The sequence below is a fragment of the Cetorhinus maximus genome, chromosome 1 (genome assembly GCF_964194155.1).
Source record: "Cetorhinus maximus chromosome 1, sCetMax3.hap1.1, whole genome shotgun sequence".
Lineage (NCBI taxonomy): Eukaryota > Metazoa > Chordata > Chondrichthyes > Lamniformes > Cetorhinidae > Cetorhinus > Cetorhinus maximus.
The window spans coordinates 7701305-7717205 of NC_135879.1; the positions used below are offsets into that span (position 1 = coordinate 7701305).

Sequence of the window (15901 nt, forward strand, 5' to 3'; positions counted from 1 at the left end):
ATATTTGCTGCTGAATTACTTGATTGGAATACGCACTCCAAGGGTAAGAAAAGACACATCTCTTTCCGCATGAAACATGTTGATTTCGGGCAGCAAGAAAGCAAACACATTCTGTCCGTGACAGTGCATATGCTTCTGCCTGCCATTTTGTTGTCCAGTCAGAGCCTAAGAAATGAGTGTTGCATGATTCAATTTCTAGGCTGGTGAATAGGTTTAGTTTTTTTTTAAAAATCAGTTTTGTTATATGAACCCAACGTGTTGACTGAGGGAAGAGAATGAGCTGACTGAGGAAAGATAACTAGCTGTCCGATTTGGCCTGTATGTGACTCACAATCACACAACAAAACTGCTTTCTAAAGTGGCCTAGCAATCCACTTGGCTGTGTCAATCCTCAACAATTCAATGGTTGATAAAGAAGGGCCACCGCCAACTTTTGCAAGGGCAACCAGAGATGGGCAATAAATGCCGACCTTTCAAGCAACATCAATGTCCTGAGAACAAATGAGTTATAAGTAGCGGTGGCTTTGGGAAGTGTTGTGCCGGGGAGTGAAGTACCAATAGCACCCAAATGATCATGATAGCGATGAAGACGGAATTGCGAGTTGGCTACAGAAGAAATAGTAGCAGCATCTGGAGGATCACTGTGGTTTCACGGGCAAGATGGCAGCAGTTTAGGGACAGCACTGAGACATCAGGGACTCACCAGAATTCGATTCCATCCACTCCAATTCAGAGAGGCATTTATTCCCCAGTTTAGTATATTCAAACTATTGGCATTTAAGTGGATTTGTTCTATTTCTCTCCCTTGCCTTTCTTCTCAAGGATTTGACCCTCTTGTTGGGGCACAGTAATCCCATACAATGCCACCCAAATGACCATTCTTCCTTTAAGAACACAGCAAGTGTTAGTAGACTGTCAGTCACCACAAGCTCACCCAACCTTGTACTCTTGCATGTAGACACATGTGTGTCATTTCTAATAGGGGTCACTGGATGGAGACCAGGAGTTGGAACCCTGGTTAATTTTCCCTCTATAGATGATACACTGAGACGAGTTAAAGTAACACTCCTGACTTAGATCAGCACTAACTCAGCACATAGTGGGAGTAAAAGCTGGCACTTTCTAGTGTGCTTGGCTCAGTTATCTCCTGAGTTTATCAACTGAATTATCAAGGGAACTTAAATTTGAGAGCTTTATCTTCAGGATTTGAGTTCAATTTCATAACTTGCCTGGTGGGATTTGAACTTCCAACCATCTGGATTGCTAATCTATAGCGATTGTCAATACACCGCTTTATCCCTCACAAACCAATAAATACTCATACTTAATTACCTTTCATTTGTCCCTGTGTCTCATAACATAATGAAATGCCATCTCATGAATGAAAAGTATGGTTGTCACTGGGGTATCATTTTAGTTTATAACATTCCAACATACAAAGTTGATAGGTAGGAAAAGGCCAGCTGATCTTTCTAGCTTACCCCATGCCATGATGGCTGGAGCATCAGGACTAGACACTTGCGTTCCCCAAATCCACCGCCATGTAACCTCTGGGCAGAGCCAAAAAAAAGGACAGAAAAAAAAACCCCCCAGGGCCGATAAGGCAAAAAATTCTCTGGAAGATTTCTCTCTGACCTCCTCAGGGGATCAAAATCAGTTCAGGAGAGCTCATGAACCAACTGTTGTCAATAAAGATACTTCTCTTCCATACGATGTGGGCCCTGCCCTGGTCAGGAAGCGGTCCAGTTATTTTTGGGGTCGGGCAGGTCGGGGAGGCGGCGGTGGGGGGAGGTGCGATGGGTGGTGGGAAAACAGGGAAGAGAAGAGAAGAGACGGTGGTATAGTAGTGATATCACTGGACTAGTAATCCAGAAGCCCAGGCTAACGCTCTGGAACATGGGTTCAAATCCCACCACAACAGTTGGTGGAATTTAAATTCAATTAATAAATCTGGAACTGACAACTATCTACAATTGTTGTAAAATCAATTCACTAATGGTCCCTTTCAGGAAGGAAATCTGCCGTCCTTACCTGGTCTGGCCTATATGTGACTCCAGACCCACATGTGACTCTTAACTGCCCTCTGAAATGGCCTAGCAGGCTACTCAGTTCAAGGGAATTAGGGATGGGCAACAAATGCTGGCCTTGCCAGTGATGCCCTCATCCCATGAAAGAGTAAAGTACAAACTTTAAAGGCAGAGTCAGCACCCACCATCCCAGGTGATAATGCATTCCTGAGGTTCACATTATATCCCTACATGATATCAAGAAACAGGTGAAGACACTGGATTTGGTGGGGCCATAGTCCTGACAACATTCCAGCAGTAGCACTGAAGACTTGTGCTCCAGAACTAGATGTGCCCTTAGCCAAGCTGTTCCAGTACAGGTACAACACTAGCATCTACCTGACAATCTGAAAGATTACTCAGGTATGTCACATCCACAGGCCAAATCTAACCTGACCAATCAGTCTACTCTTGATCATCAACAAAGTGATGGAAGGTATCATTGACAGCGCTATCAAGCAGCACTTACACAACAATAACCTGTTCACCGATGCTGAGTTTGTATTTCACCAGGGCCATCTAGCTTTAGATCTCATTACAACCTTGGTTCAAGCATGGACGAAAGAGCTGAATGTGATGATGTGAGGTGAGAATGGCTGCACTTGACATGAAAGCAGCATTTGACGAAGTCTGACATCAAGAAGCTCTAGAAAAATTGGAGTCAATAGAATTGAGGAAAACTCTCCACTGGTTGGAGGCATATCTAACACAAAGGAAGATCGCTGTGGTTGAGGACATCAATCTTCTCAGCCCCCGAACATTGCTGCAGGAGTAAATCAGTGTAGTGTCCTAGGCCCAACCATCTTCAACTGCTTTAATGACCTTCCTTCCATCATAAGATCAGAAGTGGGGATGTTCGCTGATGATTGGACAACATTCAGGACCATTCAGAATCCCTCAGACACTGAAGCAGCCCATGCCCATATGCAACTAGACCTGGTCAACATTCAGGCTTGGGCTGATAAGTGGCAAGTAACATACGCACCACACAAATGTCAGATAAAGACGATCTCCAGAAAAAGAAAATCTAACCGTCTGGCCTTGACATTCAATGGCATTACCATTGCTGAATCCCCCACTATCAACATTCTAGAGATTACTATTGACCAGCTTTATAAATACTGTGGCCACAAGTGCAGGTCAGAAACTGGGAATTCTGCATTAATAACTCACCTCCTGACTCCACAAGGCATGTCCACTTTCTACATGGCACAAGTGATGGAATTCTCTCCACTTACCTGGATGAGCTCCAACCAGCACTCAAGAAGCTCAACATGTTCCAAGACAAAGCAGCCCATCTGATCAGCATCCAACATCTTAAACTTTCACTCCATCCACTACAGGTGCACATTAATTACCATCTAAAAGATGCACTGCAACAACTCACCAAGGCTCCTTCAACAGTACCTTCCAAACCTTTACCACCTGGAAGTACAAGGGCAGCAGGTGCATGGAAACACCACCACCTTCAGTTCCCCTCCAAGCCGCACACCATCCTGATTTGGAACTAAATCACTGTTCCTTCACTGTCATTGGGACAAAATCACAGAATCACAAGCAGAAGAGGCCCTTCGGCCCATCAAGTCTGCACCGACACGTGAGAAACACCTGACCTACCTACCTAATCCCATTTACCAGCACTTGGCCCATAGTCTCGAATGTTATGACGTGCCAATTGCTCATCCAGGTACTTTTTAAAGGATGTGAGGCAACCCTCCTCCACCACCCTCCCAGGCAGTGCATTCCAGACCGTCACTACCCTCTGGGTAAAAAAGTTTTTCCTCACATCCCCCCTAAACCTCCTGCCCCTCACCTTGAACTTATGCCCCCTCGTGACTGACCCTTCAACTAAGGGGAACAGCTGCTCCCTATCCACCCTGTCCATGCCCCTCATAATCTTGTACACCTCGATCAGGTCGCCCCTCAGTCTTCTCTGCTCCAAGGAAAACAACCCAAGTCTATCCAACCTCTCTTCATAACTTAAATGTTTCATCCCAGGCAACATCCCGGTGAATCTCCTTTGCACCCCCTCCAGTGCAATCACATCCTTCCCATAATGTGGTGACCAGAAATGCACACAGTACTCCAGCTGTGGCCTCACCAAGGTTCTATACAACTCCAACATGACCTCCCTACTCTTGTAATCTATGCCTCGATTGATAAAGGCAAGTGTCCCATATGCCTTTTTCACCACCCCACTAACGTGCCCCTCCGCCTTCAGAGATCTATGGACATGCACGCCAAGGTCCCTCTGTTCCTCAGAACTTCCTTGAGCCATGCCGTTCATTGAATACTTCCTTGTTAAATTATTCGTTCCAAAGTATATCACCTCACACTTTTCAGGGTTAAATTCCATCTGCCACTTATCTGCCCATTTGACCATCCTATCAATATCTTCCTGAAGCCCAAGACACTCAACCTCACTGTTAACCACCCGGCCAATCCTTGTGTCATCCGCAAACTTACTAATCCTACCCCCCACATAATCATCTATGTCGTTTATATAAATGACAAATAATAGGGGACCCAGCACAGATCCCTGTGGTACGCCACTGGACACTGGCTTCCAGTCACTAAAGCATCCTTCTGTCATCACCCTCTGCCTCCTACAACTAAGCCAATTTTGAATCCACCTTATCAAATTACCCTGTATCCCACGTGCATTTGCCTTCTTTATAAGTCTCCCATGTAGGACCTTGTCAAAGGCTTTGCTGAAATTCATATAAACTACATCAACTGCACTACCCTCATCTACACACCTGGTCACCTCCTCAAAAAATTAAATCAAATTTGTTAGGCGTGACCTCCCTCTGACAAAGCCATGCTGACTATCCCTGATCAAACCTTGCCTCTCCAAGTGGCGATAGATACTCTCCTTCAGAAATTTCTCCAATAGTTTCCCTACCACTGACGTGAGACTCACTGGCCTGTAGTTCCCTGGCTTATCTCTACAACCCTTCTTAAATAGCGGAACCACATTAGCTGTCCTCCAGTCCTCTGGCACCTCCCCCGTGGCCAGAGAGGAATTAAAAATTCGGGTCAGAGCCCCTGTGATCTCCTCCCTTGCCTCCCTCAGCAATCTGGGACACAAATCATCCAGACCTGGAGATTTGTCCACTTTTAAGCCTGCCAACACCTCCAATACCTTGTCACTCCCTATATCAATTTGCTTAAGAACCTCGCAGTCTCTCTCCCCGAGTTCGATACCTTCATCCTCATTCTTTTCGGTGAAGACGGACATGAAGTATTCATTCAACACTCTAGCGATGTCCTCTGGCTCCACCAATAGATTGCCCCCTCGGTCCCTTATGGGCCCTACTCTTTCCCTGGTTATCCTCTTCCCATTGATATACTTATAGAATATCTTGGGATTTTCCCTAATTTTACCAGCCAGAGCTTTCTCATATCCCCTCTTTGCTCTCCTAATTGCTTTCTTAAGCTCCACCCTCACTGTCTGTACTCCACTAATGCCTCTGCTGATTTGCTTCCCTTGTATCTGCTAAAAGCCTCTCTTTTCCTTCTCATCATAACCCGAATATCTCTTGTTATCCATGGTTCTCTGGGCTTGTTACTCCTTCCTATCACCCTAGAGGGCACATGTTGAGCCTGTACCCTCCCCATTTCCTTTTTGAATGCCCCCCACTGTTCCTCTGTAGATTTGCCCACAAGTAGCTGTTCCCAGTCTACCTCGGCCAGATCCTGCCTTATTTTACTAAAATCCACTCTCCCCCAATCCAAATCCTGGAACCCCGTCCCTAAAAGCACTGTAGGTGTACATACACCACAGGGGCTGCAGTGGACAAGAAGGTGGCTCACCACTACATGTTCAAGAGGCAACTAAGAATGGGCAATAAAAGCTAATCTTGCCAATGATGCTCAAATCCCAAGAATGAAGGGAAAAGAAAGGCCAACACTCAGCCTATTCCTACACATTTCAAACTCACATGCCCTGTCCTTATCAATCCATTAAACTGGAATAATAAAACCTCCAAGCATATGGTGGTGATATCTGTGATAATTAAAGTGAACTGAAACTTTATTATATTACTAATTACGTAACTACTTACCATATTCACTGTCATAGAAAATGATGAACTTCTGCCAGGCAAATTCTGAGATTACTTGGAGTATAACTTCATTCAGATACACTGGCGGGCGGACAGAGAGAGTGTAGTTTTCATTCCTGCTGCTCCTGCTGAGGCCACAACCACTCCTTGGTGATCCAGCTGTCGTTCTTTGTATATAGAGGTGAGGGATGTGCATGGCGTCTGACAAGGATTGGAGGGACCCAGCTGACATGCAGCCAATGGAGCTGACGAGGGCCAAAATGCCTTGGTTCATCAGGTCACATGCTGAAAGAAAGGCAGAGAGAAGAAATTGTGACTAAGACGGTTCAACTCTGAGACAACCCTCAACAAAATAAACAAGCAACAACTTGCATTTATATGGCACCTTTAAGAGTAGAACAATCGGTACTTCACAGCAGCGTCAGTAAATAAAATTGACATTGAGCTATATAAGGCGACTTTAGGACACATATTTGAACTTTTGGTCAAAGAGGTAGGTTTTAAGGAACATTTTAAAGGAGAGAGATGTAAAGAGGTGGAGATTCGGGAGGAAATTCCTGAGTTTAGGGCATTAGCAGCTGAAGGCCAGTGGTGGAGAGACAAAAATCGGGGATGTGCAAGAGGCCAGGATTGGAATAGAACAGAGAAATACTTGAAAAGGTACAGACAGAACTGGCTTCCTTATGCTCTCCCTCTTCAATAGATAATCGTTTTCGTGTTGAGAGAATTAAACTTGGACTGTCATGGGGCTATCTCCATGGGACTGGTGCCCTCCCCAGGCAGCGGTTGCCGGCAGCGACACAAAATTATGCCAACTGGGGCCTTAGCCATTTAAATTGCCCGTCTGCCTCCACGGAGCAGGCACTTCCCAGGCTGCCCTTGGGAAACTTCCCCAGGGGCACGCATGCATCAGGAGGCCATCCCGACATGGCTCCCCAGCATCCTGCCTCCATGGGGCTGGGAAAATTCAACTCATTTGTCCGCCGTTGAGACTGAACGATCAACGGAAAGTTTTTCTTTATCTACCTTATCAGTGCCCCTTTATATCTTGAAAACTGATCAAACGACCCCTTAAATTTAGTTTAACCTTTTGTTTGTGTAATCTCTCCTCGAAACTTAACCCTCGGGAGTCCAGGTATCACAAGCTGGTCTTTGTGTTCTAAAACTAGGTAGCGCACCTGGGGAGAAAGTAGCAGCATCAGAAAGTCGGCCCTGAACACCGGTGCAAAATGCCAATGGCAGTGGCACAGCTTCTACAAGTGTCAAGAAGATATAATGTCTATAATGTTGTTGGAAATTATTTTAAAATAGAGTTTAGTGGTGTCTGTATCTATGTGTGTGTGTGTGTGCCTTGTTTGGATTAAAGCCATCTGGTCGAGAGGCTTTGATGTATAGAGGGTTAGCAGGTTTGAAATGGTAGTTAGATTAACATAGGGAAATGGAAGGTGAGTTGTAAAGGGGGAATTTGTATTTTTAAATAGACTGTCTAAAAGAGTTGGTGCAATATTACACCTAACCAGGTGAAGCTCAGAAACAATGTGTTTATTTTTTTAAAAGTTTACTCGTAAAGCGGGTGTTATGAAAGGGCTCTGTTGTTAGATTTAAAGTTAAAAAAAAACCTAGTGAAAATGAGAATTTGTATTCAAAGAGAAAAATATATATAAAGGAAGATAAGGCCATTGGTAATAGGAGGAGAGATTCTAAGATGTAAAGCCTTCAGCCTGTCAGCCTCAAGTCTGTCTGCAAGGACCCAGAGCCGAAAGAAACTCATTTTGAATGAAACTGTCCAGGATGTGCTTTGCCAGCGGTCTGTTTAAATCTATGTGTTTTACTGTTGCCTTACCGGGGGTCTAAATGAGAGTCAGATTAACTAGGGGGTTTTTGTAGTTACTATAGTAGTAATTTTGTAGACATATGTATGTGCTTACAATATTTCTTGTATTAATAAGTGTTTAATTTAGTTTTATAAAAAACCTTTTGAGACTTGGTGGTCTTATTACTAATGAATTCAAAGCCTGTATCTTGAAACATACAAATTGCAAAAATGGGTTATGACAGTAGTTTTAAGTTTCCCTCTGGGATTTGAACAACTCAGCCTTTAACATCAACTGTGTCATTATACAAGGTACACTGAGGATCTCAGAAAATAATTGCATCAATTTAGATACCATAAATGCTGCTTCATCTTGGTTACCACCAGTTCGATGTGTCCTGAATGTTCTGAATCAGTGTGAGGATAAAGTTTGTGACAAAGCAACTACTGAATCTGTTGCAGTCTGCCTTGCAACACAAGGTTTCAGAGAGTGAGATTGAGGAGCACGAGTTCAGCCTTGGGAGGTCGAGGTGAATAAGAAAAACACAGAGGCAAGACACATCATGGCAAATACAATTGTAGCCGAGTCTGAAAAAGAGGTTAGCAGAGAGTGCAGAACATACTGCCCACCAGAATCAAAGAAAGTGGAACTGAGATATTCAAGTCAGCTATTACAGCACAGCCATGGCTCAGCATTCTTGTTGAACTCAAATCCCACAACAGAGAGCTGACTATATAATCCACAATCACACTTCTCTGCAGTAGTGAGGGAATTTACACTGTTGTAGGTCCCATTTTTAAAGATGAGAAGGTAAGATGTTAAACCAGGGCCCCGACTTGCCTCTCAGGTGGATGTGAAAGATCCAACAGCACCATTTGAAGAAGAACAGGGCAGTTCTCCTGATGTAAGAGCCAAATACTGCAGATGTTGGAGATTTGAAATGAAGACAGAAAGTGCTGGAGAAACTCAGCGGGTCTGGCAGGACCTGTGGAGAGAGAAACAGAGCTAACGTTTTGAGTCATATTGGATTTGAAATATTAAATCTGTTTCTCTCTCCACAAATGCTACCAGACCTGTTGAGTTTTTCCAGCATTTTCTGTTGTTATTTCAGCTCTCCTGATGTCCTGGCCAATATTTATTGTTCAACTTGCATCAATAAAACAGGGTATCCAGTCATTTATTTCATTGCTATTGGATCATGTTTCCTACATAACAAGAGTGATTGTCCTTCAGAAGTACTACATCACATGTAAAGCACTTTGAGGTGTTCTTGGCTTGTGAGAGGCATGATGGAAAAACATGTATTTCGTTCTGCCCATCCCAATCTTGAAGGCCTACGAGGCATGTGGACACAGGTGGCTCTTGAGCTTTGGGGCTATCTCTCAACCACTCTCAAGGCTTTCCAATCAAGTGGCCTTCTTATCCAGTGGCAGCGATGGCACTCTGGGGAAAGTATGCCAGTGCTGCCTATAGATGGGGTTGCTCAGAGAGGTAGAAAGATTTCAATCAGCCGATCAGTTTGATTTGTTGTGTGAAACATCCTCAGGAGATGTTTATAATTTTCTTACTATCTGATTTCACCTTCTCCCTCAAAGAACATTGGGACAAAAGTCCGAAGCATTTCTACATTATGTTGTTTTAATATTGCCATATTAATGGATTAATGGATTATTTCCAGCCAACAATGAGTGAGTATTGACACCGATGTGCCAGCCAATGAGTTAACATGGCAAACTGCAAACATAATCTATTTACTCGGCAAACAGGAGACTCTATTTAAACAGTCTCCCATTAAAAGCAGAATTATTTCGCCAACAAAATGCAGTGAGTGGAGATCATTACATGATACAATTTATGTTTTCTTTTATTCATTCACGAGATGTGGGCTTCGCTGGCTGGGCCAGCATTTATTGCCCATCTCTAATTGCCCTTGAGAAGGTGGTGGTGAGCTTCCTTCTTGAACCGCTGCAGTCCATGTGGTGTAGGTACACCCACAGTGCTGTTAGGGAGGGAGTTCCAGGATTTTGACCCAGCAACAGTGAAGGAACGGCGATATATTTCCAAGTCAGGATGGTGAATGACTTGAAGGGGAACTTCCAGGTGGTGGTGTTCCTTCTAGATGGTAGTGGTCATGGGTTTGGAAGGTGCTGCCTAAGGAGCCTTGGTGAGTTCCTGCAGTGCATCTTGTAGATGGTACACACTGCTACCACTTAGCTTTGGTGGTGGAGGGAGTGATTGTTTGTGGATGGGTTGCCAAGCAAACGGGCTGCTTTGGCCTGGATGGTGTCAAGCTTCTTGAGTGTTATGGGAGCTGCATTCCTCGAGGCAAGTAGAGAGTATTCCATCACATTCCTGACTTGTGCCTTGTAGATGGTGGACAGGTTTTGGGGAGTCAGGAGGTGAGTTACCCGTCGCAGGATTCCTAGCCTCTGACCTGCTCTTGTAGCCACAGTATTTATATGGCTAGTCCAGTTCAGTTTCTGGCCAATGGTAATCCCCAGGATGTTGATAATGGCGGATACAGTGATGGTAATGCCATTGAACAGCAAGGGATGATGGTTAGATTCTCTCTTGTTGGAGATCATTGCGTGACACTTGTGTGGTGCAAATGTTACTTGCCAATTTTCAGCCCAATCCTGGATATTGTTCAGGTCGCGAAAGGTGCTGAACATTGTGCAATCATCAGTGAACATCCCCACTTCTGATCTTATGATGGAAGGAAGGTCATTGATGAAGCAGCTGAAGATGGTTGGGCTGAGGACACTACCCTGAGGAACTCCTGCAGTGATGTCCTGGAGCTGAGATGACTGACCCCCAGCTACCACAATCATCGTCCTTCATGCTAGGTACGACTCCAACCAGCGGAGAGCTTTCCCCCTGATTCTCATTGACTCCAGTTTTGCGAGGGCTCCTTGATGCCACACTTGATCAAATGCGGCCTTGATGTCAAGGGCAGTCGTTCTCAACTCACCTCGGGAGTTCAGCTCTTTGTCCATATTTGAACTAAGGCTGTCATGAGGTGTATAAAATCAATCTCAGTCACTCACTGATCTACACACGTGATTGACAGGGGTCTGAACCAGTCATCTTGATTCTGAACAGGAATTATTGTGCCACTATAGCAGCCTGAAATGAAATGTGCCCATCTTAAGTAAACCCATATTAATGTGTGCATTAAACTATCACTATCTCAGGGTATTATTCATGTTTAACTGTTATTGAAATAATAAATAAAAAATAGTACCAATTAAAAATACCTTAATTGAGACGACCTAAAAATCTTAAAGAGCAGCAGCAGTTACTTTTCTCAATCTGTTGCCCTAGAATTTACAGCCCTACCATTGTACATGTATTTCTGTATGAATGTGGCACAAGATCTTCCTGCCAGTGGATTTTGTAAGAACGACCTTTTGATATTTGGCCATTAGCGTTGCGCTCGGTTTTCATTATGGATGGCATTTTTCTACACAAGTGCCTTCAGAGGATGGGTCCAAGGTCAGTAAAACCTTTTGAAGTTGTCAGAACTGGCATGCAGTGACTGTTTCATCGTTTCAGGTTGACAGTGGGTGCAAACAACCTCAAAGCAATAATCACCTTTCAAGCCTCTTTTCTGAAGAAGCTACACCCTGTAATATTGTAGTGGAAATGTCAAGAACTGTGAAGGCTTGGCAAGACTTGACAAGGAAGGGGAAAACATACACATTTTTGTTATTACATCTTCTGAGCTGACAAGAATATTGATGGCGATATGATTCCACCTTTATTAAAATGCCTGGTATTCACCTGAAGTCTCCAGCCAGATTATCTGCTATGCTTTCAACAGAAGTCAATCACGTCAGGGTTCATAATGGCCCATTTTCAGGTACCCTGCTGCATCAGAGCTGTTGAGGTCTGATAGCTGCCATTAGACGGGGCAATCTATTGGCCAGTGACAATGCACATGTAGGGCAAGGTAAAATGGTGATAGCTGGAGTTGGCCTTCCTGATTCTGTTGTCTCTTACGGCAACATTACTAGTCAAGAATGCCTGTCTTCCCCCCTCAGTGCACCATGACAGGGCAACTGGAACTCCAAAACAGTCTGTAAAGGAACTCTCCCACTCAGTCCCATGACCCTCTGGTAAAGCATGTGCAGCCAATCACTCCCTGTAAGACTGACCCTGAGGGTTGTAAGTAGCACTAGAATGGATGGTGGAAAAACACGGAGCAGGGTTTTTGGGTCTTCAGGGCGGGTGCGGCGGGAGGGCCCGGGAGTGTCTGGGAGACGGAACGCCGCCCGCGATCGGCCCCCCAGCTGTGATTTCACGTTGGCTGGCCAATTAAGGGTCGGCCAGCATGAAAGGTGAGTGGAGAAGCTCAGCGTTTCCGGGGTGGGGGGGGCAGGAGGAACGTGAGCGCAAAAGTCTGCGCATGCGCTGAGGAGCGCGCACTGAAAGCTCCCTCAAGGCAGGGACCTGCCTCAGGGAGCCGAGGACATTTAAAATCCAAAATAAAGCTTTTGAAAATCGGGAAAAAATTGTCCCCATACAGGACTCACTCACATGAACATAAACATAAGAAAAATGCTGTCAAAACATTTTCTTTTAAATTAATGTCGGAAACCATGAGGTTCCCTAAAAATCCAAAGGCCGCCTGGCCGATTTGCCGGCCTGCCAACCATAAGTTTGGATGGGCAGCGAGAAATGGCAGGTAATTGAAGCTTTAATGGCCTCAATAGGCCTCTTAATTGTGGGCAGGCATGCTGCCAACTCTCACACACACCCACCGACTGAAATATCGTGCGAGTGCGCGATGAGGTTGGGATGCCTGCCCGATGTCATTGTGCACTATTTTACACCCGATCGGGTCTGGCGTGCACCCATCCATGGGACTTAAAATCATGCCCATGATGTTAGGAAAGAGCAAGTTGGCTTGTGTTGGCTTGCCACAGTACCAAAACGGCTCCTATCAAAGTCACAATATCCTATGTGACTACGACAAAGGTAAACCTTCCCTCCTCATCCTCTCAACCTGCATTTGACATGGCTGACCACGCCATCCTCCTCCAATCCTCCTCCAGCTGAGTGGAATTACTCCTACGTGGTTCCATTCTTATCTATCTAATCATAGTCAGAGTCACTTGCAATGGCTTCTCTTCCTGCTTTCATACCGTTACCTCTGGTGGTCATAAGGATCTATCTTTGGCCCCCCCCCTCCTATTTCTGATTTACATGCTGCCCCCTCAGTGACATCATCTGAAAGTACAGCGTCAGTTTTCACACGTATGCTGACAACCCCCAGCTCTACCTCACCACCACCTCGCTTGACTCCTCCACTGTTGCTAAATTATCACACAGCTTATCTGGCATCCAGTACTGGATAAGTAGAAATTTCCTCCAATTAAATACTGCAAAGACTCAAGTAATTGTTTTCAGACCCCACTCCAAACTCCATTCTCTACCTGCGACTCCCTCCCTCTCCTTGACAACTGTTTGAGATCAAGCCAGTCTATTTACAACCTTGGTGTCACATTAGACCCTGAGACGAGCTTCCAACATCATATTTGTGCCGCCTCTAAGACCCCCTAGTTCCACCTCCGTAACATCACTTGAATTTGCCCCTGCCTCAGCTTATTTGCTGCTGAAACCTTCATTCTGCCTTTGTTACCTCTAGACATGCCGATTGCAACGTCCTCCTGGCTGACCTCCCACATTGATCTCCCTCTGTAAACTTGAGGTCACCCAAAACTCTGCTGCCTGTGTCTTAGTTCAGAGCAATTACCATTCCACTATTACCCCTGTGCTCGCTGATCCACATTTGCTCTTGGTCAAACAGCATCCTGATTTTAAAATTCTCAACCTTGTTTTTGAATTCCTCATGGCCTTGCTCCTCTCTATCTTTGTATTCTGCTCCAGCCCAGCAACACTCCGAGATATCTGCACTCCTCTAATTCTGGCCTCATGTGCATTCCGAGGTATAATTGCTCCACCATTGGTGGCTGTACCTTCAGTTGCCTCAGTCCCAGGCTCTAAAATACCCTCCCTACACCTCTCCTTCACTCAACCTCATTTTCCTCCTTTAAGACACTCCTTAAACCGTGGCTCTTGGACCAAGCTTTTGGTCATCTGACATGTTTCTCCTTATGCGGCTCAGTGTCATACATTATTTTATAATGCCCCTTGTGATGTTTCGGCACATTAAAAGTGCTATATAAATATAAGTTGTTGTCATTTACTATGGACTTTATTGTAATAAAACACAGATATGGCCCATTTTTCATGAAGAGTGGAGTGATATGGGAAAGAGTATATGGTTTTACTGTTCACTAATTCAATCAGGTGATGATTGTTGGCGCAGTTATGTCGGAGAAAGGAGATCAGATGCAATGTTATGTGGTAGGTTGGGTACAGGATTGAGGGAATATTCCTTTCACTCAAAGTGGGAGAGAAGGGAATGCAACTCCGGTGTCAAATGTAAATTGCACAGACGAGAAAAGGAGAGTTCAACTGTGCTCTGATTCCCCGGCAGTAAATGTTGCCTGACTCCATTTTGCTCCATCCTGCCCTCCTCTTCCTCTACCATAATAACGTATGAGACTATTGTGCTCCACTGAGGTTCAAATCTGGGCTAATTTATCCAAAAAGCCCCCAATCAGATCAGCCCCTTAAAGGGAACCTTCCGCTGTTTTCAAAAAGAAGAAACTGTAGACTGCGTTAAAGTTACTGTTTCTGGACCACTCCTTGGGTGGTTTTTAATGGAAGCAACGGGAGTCTCACCTGCCAACTGGAGAGCCAACCAGAGCCCTGCGTTGCCTCAGCCACCCAGGCACTTAACTGGGCAGCGGTGGGTCCTCCCTGTGGGCAAGGACCCCAGGGGAGGCAATCCTGCCCACCGAAGCCTGCCGACCAATCAGAGGCAGCAATAAATAAGTAGCCCAAAGAATGTTGGGAAATAGGAAATTACGAAAAAGGCCAGTTGATCCATTTCTAATACTAATTTACTAATGGCTATACTTGACATGGCACATATTTGCCATCCTTTTTGTCTGTCAGCAAGTCTCTTATTCACACATTCCGATGTTCTTACAGTGTAAGGAGTTTTCAACTTGAAATCAAGTTCATTTTGGACTTGTACTGAATCAATCAAATACTTTCCTAGAAGCTCTAGTTCTGTGCATGGCTAACACTTTTACCGAATCCTCAGATTGGTTCAAAACCGCCCAAATGCCCGTTGTCAAGGGAAACGGTGAATGGGGGCCAATCGATTGCTGCATAAGGATACCCAGGTTTGCATAACCAAGATTTAGTGTAGTTCCTTGTTGCAATACTCGTACAGCTTGGAATTCTCGTTTGGAAATTAGACTCTAAGAAACTGCTTCATCCTGACTGAATCCGAATGTAATAAGATGGACTTTTTTTTTTGGGATTCAATAACATCTGAAAGCATCACTGCCCGCTGTTGCTTGTTGAACAAGTGCATCTAAAAAATAAACCACGTTGTCAATGACCTGACAGCAGTATGTGTGCAATTGGACAGAATATAGAAAAATAAGCTGTCTTGTAGCCCTATCAATCTGAACAAAACAGCTTGATCTTTGACAAGTGTATTTTCCATTGCCCTGGGGCTGCACTGTTGTGGGTGATGGGGAGGGATTTCAGTAGCCAGCTGTGAGTGGAAGGCAAAAGGTCCAATGAACAGTGAAAGGAGCAGTAAGGTGTCTCAGCTCATGTCAAACATACTGATGCCCTACAACAGAACAAAAATGATTCGCTGCACAGGTTAAAGGCAGCTCCTCAGTACTAAGTACACTCTAAAATACCCGTATCAATTTTTGTTTCCTAAGGTGGAATAGGTGCAAATAGAAAAACCTTGTAATATTAATGACCTTTGAAAGCTTCGCTGACCTAGAAATGAAAACATTTCTTACATATTGCGCCGGCCTTGCAAAGCTAGAAGATTGAGGTTACAAATCTCACA

General features: G+C 44.6%; 1 protein-coding gene across 3 annotated transcripts in view; it reads right to left on the reverse strand.

The window, feature by feature from the left end:
- The window catches only part of grid2 (glutamate receptor, ionotropic, delta 2), a 928012-nt gene that overhangs the window by 322790 nt on the left and 589321 nt on the right, over positions 1-15901 (reverse strand). For all 3 annotated transcript variants that reach the window (XR_013580586.1, XR_013580577.1, XM_078570739.1), the window contains exon 3: positions 6134-6418. Coding sequence is in view for 1 of the 3 variants with exons in the window: in XM_078570739.1 (XP_078426865.1) it covers positions 6134-6418 (285 nt within the window). In the remaining 2 variants the exon portion in view is untranslated. The remainder of the gene's footprint in view (positions 1-6133; positions 6419-15901) is intronic.